Source organism: Montipora capricornis, chromosome 4, assembly GCF_036669925.1.
Source record: "Montipora capricornis isolate CH-2021 chromosome 4, ASM3666992v2, whole genome shotgun sequence".
Classification (NCBI taxonomy): domain Eukaryota; kingdom Metazoa; phylum Cnidaria; class Anthozoa; order Scleractinia; family Acroporidae; genus Montipora; species Montipora capricornis.
The window spans coordinates 11,463,159-11,470,658 of NC_090886.1; the positions used below are offsets into that span (position 1 = coordinate 11,463,159).

General features: G+C 40.3%; 1 protein-coding gene across 4 annotated transcripts in view; it reads left to right on the plus strand.

The window, feature by feature from the left end:
- LOC138045528 (GDP-fucose protein O-fucosyltransferase 1-like) overlaps positions 1-7,500 on the plus strand; it is a 43,098-nt gene that overhangs the window by 30,573 nt on the left and 5,025 nt on the right. Inside the window, exons 2-5 of one of the 4 annotated variants that reach the window (XM_068892069.1) lie at positions 2,618-2,777; positions 4,622-4,742; positions 6,403-6,573; positions 7,443-7,500. The exon at positions 7,443-7,500 is cut by the window's right edge and continues 61 nt beyond it. In XM_068892069.1, the coding sequence (XP_068748170.1) occupies positions 2,737-2,777; positions 4,622-4,742; positions 6,403-6,573; positions 7,443-7,500 (391 nt within the window). In that variant the 5' untranslated portion in view covers positions 2,618-2,736. Of the gene's footprint in view, positions 1-2,597; positions 2,778-2,798; positions 2,955-4,621; positions 4,743-6,402; positions 6,574-7,442 lie in introns of those variants that run through there. The other 3 variants (XM_068892066.1, XM_068892068.1, XM_068892067.1) reach the window with 3 other exon arrangements.

Below are 7,500 nucleotides of genomic sequence, written 5' to 3' on the forward strand. Positions count from 1 at the left end.
TTATTCGATTCATGCAAAGTCTGTAAGATCGTCCGTGAATACACGCCATGTTGGTTAGAAAAAATGATTTAATGTAATATCACGTGATACAACGTAGGTTGGCACTGCGTGCGGAGGAACGGATACTACATCCCCCTGGTTGCTCAGTACTGTTTCGATGCCGTCATCTGGTGTTTTCACAGTTTTGATTCTCAGTTCATCGGTTTCTTTAAGTGTTCCTTCTCGATCGATTTTGAGCATTCCAAGTTTCAACAGTGTGCTTTTACTTAGGTGTGGGGGACAGTCCATCTTCCCTTGGATCTCTAAGAACTTGCTCTGTATGCCTCGGTTCTTGTTCCGCAATGTGGCAGTGAATTCGCCTTTGACTGTTAGATTAGATTGAAGTGTCTTCAGTGTGTCTCTGCTGGGCTCAAGTTCCTTAATTTCTTGTTATCTGTGCTTGAGGGCCTTACATTGATATTCATCCATCACATTTGCGCTTGCTCCACTATCTGGTTCAACGAAAGCATCAATGTCTCCGATACGGATTAGTATGGTGTCTTGGTTTGGACCTGATCTTATCTTCTTCACTCGGTGTATGTGTTGTGTTGTCTCCTGAAGGTAGATGTAATCATCATCCGAGTTACTGCTTTTCTCCTAAGCCTGTGTTGTTTCCTTGACTCGCTCTCTCTTGGTCTCCTTAGATCCCTCTTGAGGTTGGGCACTGGTTCTACAACATGATGCATAATGGTTGTACTTGCCACACTTTAAACACTGTTGTCCGTATGCTGGGCAGTTTCGGCCTGGAGGGTGTGCTCCTGTCTTTCCACAGTAACCACAGCTTTTGCCTTTCTTTTTCTCTTCCTTCTTGTGGTCTCGTTTTCCGGGAGGTCGCGGCAGTTTCCTCTTCGAGTTTCTTCGTCTGCCCCACTTGCCACTCTTCGGCGAAAAATCCTCTGACTCATGCCCGACTTTCGATATCTTGAAATCTTCTTTCATATCTTTGACTTGCTGGTTGATATCTTCTCTTTGGCTTGCTTCCTCAAGGAACTGATCGGGGTTCCATTTCTTCTGAGTGCTTCTTTTAACGAGCTCGCTGTCCTTGATGGTTTGTATCAAGTGTTCCAGTATTCTGTCATCTGTTTGCTCACCGAACTCGCAATCCTTTGATTTTTTGCGCAGTCGCGCCGAGTATGTCACAACACTCTCTCCTGCGATTTGTTTTTGCTTGTTAAACGTGAACCTTTTTTGTTCTTTTTGGTAAGAAATGGTTGTTTAGCTTTCTTTTCAGCTTCTTGTAATCATCGTCTCCGACCACTGGCGCTGTCTCTGGTCGTCTGGTCGTCTCTGGTAAGTTACGTGCGAGTTTCTTGATTTCTTTGCCACCGTAAATCTTAAAGACGTTCACGCGGTCTCTTATTTCTGTGATTTCGAAATACGATGTTTCGTCCTCAAAGTCTTTAATCCATTCTCTCCATGCGCGTCCAACTTCCAGGGAATTTTCTGGAATCTTAAATGGCTCTATCTTTAGCGATTTTCCAACGCTGAGTACTCTTTTCTCTGTCGGGTTCAGCGCGCGTCCTTCGGCTCCTTCTTGGCCTGGCGTAACTGGCATGATTTCTTATTGCGCACGTGGTCTCTTCGCGAGTTCGCTTCGGCGTTTCTTGCTTTCTTTTCTTCTTCTTTCGTCTAAATTATTCGTCGCTTAAGTGCTTTGAGGTCTTAGCCGTTGATTACGCTGACTTTCTCTTCGCTGCTTCTGGTTTTCTTCTTGTAATCCGCCATCCTCGTCGCCAAATGTAAGATCGTCATTAGATCAGTGAATACACACCATGTTGGTTAGAAAAACTGATTTAATGCAACATCACGTGACACAACGTAGGCTGGCACTGCGTGCGGAGGAACGGATACTACAGAGTTTTTCTCGAGAACGCCAAAATCGAGCAAGCAAAAGACTGGCTCTGCTAGCAGGGTGGACTTTCATCCGTTAATATATGAATTATAGGCCGATGTTTTAGCTCTGGCTGACCATAATAACATGGGCTCTCTTAGCAAGCAGCATGAAAGAAACAAAATGGCGGATTCGAAGGTGCATTTCCAGCGATCTGATTCCCCATTAGAGTTGTGTGGCGCCTCCGGCACAAGAAACACAGGACAATTGCGCCTTTGGTGCAATCTCCAACAAGCATCTCACGCTTTGGAAACTTTACGACTTGAGAGCTCTGCAGGTGGGATAAACTGAAGACTAAGGATAAACTGTACACTTAAATTGGGAAAACAAAAACCTTTCCCCACTGCGAACCTCAGACCTAAACTGACCAAAAAAAACTAACCTCGATCAAACTCGGTTTGCTTTTCACAAACCATCGATATTTTTCCACACTCAAGAGCTGTACCCAATTCTCACAACCAACGAGATGAAGTAAAAGGCGTGAAATACCTGAGACTGTCTCCTTACTTTTCTTTTGTGATCGATCATGAGCGCGTTGAGCGAAGTATTTTTAAAAGAACCGCCATTGCAACGATCCGCCATATTGGAAATCATCCGGGACACTGTCTTCCGCGATCTGTCAGCGGCATATACCAAACTATTCCAAACTATTGATTCAGCTGTCAAATTTTGAATTAGTCTTAGTTGTGTTTCAGTACCAAAATGAATTCGAACCTTCTTCATTTACTTCTGTATTTTTCCTTTCTATTTCCGCTTTTAAATCGAGCGTTAACCTCGGAAATTGAAAGAGTTCCGCCGGATATCAAATGGGATCCTCGAGGCTATGTTTTTTATTGTCCTTGTATGGGTAAGATTGACGCTGTTGAAGTTCCATTTGTGATCCAAAGAACACACCCCCCTTCCCCCAGCCTATAGATGAGGTCCGTCTCAATACGATTGGGACTAAACAAGAGAAGGGTAGGAAAGGAGTTTCGAAGGGCTCCGACAAAAAAGCCAAGGCATACGAACGTTACTCTATATATCCCAGGGTTGGATCATAAATGGAATTTCTCTTGTTAAGTCAAAGCAAGCCAAGCCTAATCTAATTTTAATAACAAACTTCCATGCCGTCAGTTTTTCATTTTGTTATGAGCGATATAAATCCGTAGCCAGACTCTACATATGATAATGTCACTTGTAGGTGTCTTTCTCCTGCATGAGTTGTTTTGCATGTGTGGCCTTTATTTTAGCCCCAGTTGTAGATCAAACTTTCAAAGGCTAGCTAACTTTATCCAATGGATAAACAACAATCCACACTATAAAGATTAAGTCCACGTTAAACATTGACTCTTAAAGGTTTTCCCACAGGCCTTTTACTTACATTTACTTAGACTGTGCAATTTACTCATGGTTACATGATTGCGCAAGTACTGAAATCCTTGCACAGATTGAAGCTGTTGGATAGTGACTTATCCACTGGATTAAATTTTATCATCTAAACACCAATGAAATACAAGGTGAGCTTTTGATATCTTCACACATGAGAATAACTTTTGAAAAGATCACCCCTGCCTATGCTTACATAATGAATCGCGCTGTTGTTCTACATTAGGCGAACAAAAAATATTGAGGTGAAATATTTGGATAGCTTTCATGTTGCCATGGTAACCTATTATTGTCACAATAGCGGGTGATTTTGTTAAACAATAATTGGTGTTTCACATGCAACCATAACATTGCTGTTACGTGATACAGTGTTTTAGTTATAACCCTTCAAATAAGAATGTCCCTCAAAGTGGTGAAACCGGTTCAAGCCACATTAAGCCAAGATTTTTTCACGCTTTTTTCCCAACTGCACAAGTTGCTTCATAACTGAGGTGATGACTTTCTCTGATACTTACATATTACTGGCATTTGGACAACTGAGGCCAGAACTTGTCCAGAACATCATGGTCATGGAAGGCATGTACGAAAACCAATGTTTAAGTGGAGTTTATTTTCATAGTGTGTATAAGTAATCACTTGATAAATTTTCGAGTGCAATTTGGAATAAATAGGCACGAGTAAATCTTTTTAAAGACGACCAAAATTGCACGAGCCCGTAGGGCGAGACAGTGCAATTTGTAGTCTTTGAAAAAATTTACATGTGCTTATTTATTCCAAATTGCACGAGAAAAATCATGTGATTATTTATTAATAATATAATACATGAAAAAATTCGAGATGGTTAAGCAGAAGAAACGCACGCGTATCACATGCGCAATCAGGGAAAAATTGCATCATAATTGTGCCATCCAGGGCACGCGCTTGATTTGAAAACAAAATATTTGATTGGTTCTGATCAAACCCTATTGTTTATTAGCCAATCATAATCCAGAATTTCGATGTGTAATTTGCACTGGTATTGCACTTTTTGCACTGGTGTATTACAGTTTTTGCACTGTGTTGCACTTAAACTGCACTACTGTCAGCCAATCAGAATCAAGTAATTTTTTCATGTATATTATTAATTTAAGGTCACCGTGGTTAAAATTAACCTGCTATTAACAACTGGTGTCTGGCCTGTGCTGTGGCTGATACCTTGTTCAAAGGCGTCTCATTGATGATGTTTCCTGGTGACGTATGACAACCAAACCAAAAATGAATTTTTTTTCTGATCATTACTGCCAGAGTAAAAGATTGACCTAATGAGTAAGTTCTGATGCATTATAGTGATCAAACTGTGCTACACATTACAGGACGATTTGGAAACCAAGCAGAACATTTTCTAGGAGCAATAGCATTTGCCAAGGCTCTTGATAGGACACTTATTCTTCCACCATGGAGGACATATGTAAGTGAATAAGAGGTTTCCATAAAATGTGAATTTTGTTGGCTGCTTTGAGTAGAAGAGTAATCGGCTGTATCAAGGGCCCCTTTTTCTGAGGGTGTCTGTGGACAAGCCATTTTTAAATAAATAAAGAACACTCCAAAATGCCACCTTCATGTGGTCATTGTCAAAAGTAGTTTTAATCTTAGGTTTGAGAGAAGCTGTCTATTAATTATTTTAATTTACAGAAAAAGTATCTGACTTCTCTGAGTGAAGTACATGTGGTCTACACTTTTTGTCCAAATTGGACCACCGGACAGTGTACAATTTATCTAATTATGTGCCTTTCTGGACACATGTGGGTGGAATTGCAGTTGGCTGCATGAAGTGTCCTGGAATTTGCACCCTAAACATGCTGCTACATAAAAAATATTTTAAGTGCATTTAACTAAGCGCGCATCGCAGACAGACTAAACCACAAGTACAGTCATCTGCGCAACGGCTCCGAAAAGCTTCTTCAGAGTTAACAGGGATTTCTGTATCCTTTTCGGATTGGATAGATTCGGTGTTTACTTATTTGACAAGGCAAGCATCCGTTATTTGCATGACAGAAAAAGTGATTTGCATTTCAACAACTGAAAAGGCAATGTTTAATCATTTTGTTTATTTCAATTTATGTCATTGCATTTTAGAAAATAATAATGAAAGGTTATTGCTTGCGAAGTGATGGGAACAGTTCAACACACTCGGCAAAATTGAGAGTTTGAATTTGTCTTTGCGATGGATTGCAAACAAATAGAAATCAAGAGATCTGCCAATTAGCACATGCGGATCCAAAAAACCGTCAACACGTTAATTTCATTTTGACATTTCCCATCGCATGTAGCAACCAATCAGAAGCGACATGAAACCACATTTACTAATTACCGTTACTGGTTGCGGTTAAGTTTTCTCGTGCTACATTGGCTTTTTACTTAAAATACAATAAGATTTCATAAATATTTCTAGTGTTCACACGTTTTGGATTGCCGCAGTGGCAAATGTACAATGTATTTCAGTCTACATACAAGAAATTCCCACAGTGAGTTTTCCTGCTCAGATAGGAGACAATCAATTTAAAACTGATCTTTTAGGGCTTTGAACTCGCTTTTCAACCTTGCATTGAAAGGATTGCGTGATTTGTTAAGTGACTAAATGTCCAATTACAGAGTGCATAAAATTCTAGCCAATCAGACAGGGGTACTGAAATCCCTGTTAACTGTGAGATATCAGAACAAGCTTTTGGGAGCTGTTGCACACACGGACTATGTGTAGGTTTTGACCTAGGTTCCGAGTTACATGTCTGGCTGTGTGCGGGCCACATTTGACAGGTTTGGCAGTAACTGAATGGAATCCCATTCAATGAACTTTAGCATGTGCTCCATAAAACAAACTATAAAATTAATACTCCTGAGCCTCTTTGAAGTAAAGCAAACAAAAAGGAACCATTATACAGCTGAACTTACACTTAGTCTTTGAAATAAAATTCTCCATTTTCTGGGCACTATTAAATCAGGGTTCATTACTTTATTACTCTAGCTATCACCTACAATGATGGCAAAATTGTTGAGTAAATTATCTGCCGTAAATTGGATCTGTTCATTAAGTCATTTTATAATTAATTCTCTTGCTGCTTTTCCAACAGAAAAATATTCCTTTCTCTGATTTTTTTCAAGTTAAGCCCCTGCGGTCCTACCACCGAGTGATTCTGGCAGAAGATTTTATGAAGCACTTAGCACCTTCACATTGGCCTAAAGGAAAGAGGCATGGCTACTGCTGGCTACCCCCAGGGTCTAGTGCACAGTGTAGGATGAAGGTAGGAAGGAATACAAAGCAATAATACCTTGTGTGTTTGAAGAAAGGTCAATGGTTTTGTTAAGCTTTTACATTGAGGGTCATCAGGGCTTTGCAGCTGTGCACTTGATATTAATTTTTTCTTGTGATGAAATAAAATTATCTCGTCACAACATAGAGAACAGCAAGATGCTGCATGCACTTCACCTCCTGTACACTAAAATCAAGAGGAAGAAATATACTGTCCACCCAATTTCTTTGAACTATCTCCCTTGCACCTCAGTATGGGTGTGGTGAGCACTGGCCTGTGTGGCAGACATTCGAAGGGGAAGGAGAAGGGGATGGGAGAACAACAGAAGAACCAATTCTGGTTCTGGTTCCGGTTCCGTTTCTGGATTCTGGCTTTTCCAAAGGCCCTTCAGTATCAGCTGTGCAAGACAGAGTGCTGAGCACAGAAAGTACTATGATCACTCTGTCATCGTCAAATTTATGATTGTTATAATCCTGTAGATATTCATACCCGGTAATTATCATTTATCATCATCGACATTGTAAGCATTGTCATCAAGATCATCATCCATGAAAAGTCAGTTACTGACAGCTTAGAAATGGTGGACACTACACTGTATGCTATGGGAATTCTTGGATTTCACATGACGTCACGGCCGCCATGTTGGTGTCCCCAAACAATGAAATGGTGGCCATGTTGGTGTCCCGATCCAATCCTCCGGGAATTGAAAGCTATTATTATGCTAACGTCTTCTTTTGTTTTTGTTGAAAAACATGGCTGTTGATCACGTGAGTGAAACCCAAGAATACTCACATTTTTTTCTTCACTATTGTTTCTACTATGAAAAGTGAATAATTAATCTTGCATTCTTTTCTGATAAGGATGGAAATCCTTTTAAACCTTTTTGGGATGAGCTTGGAGTTGATTTTGATGAGAAGA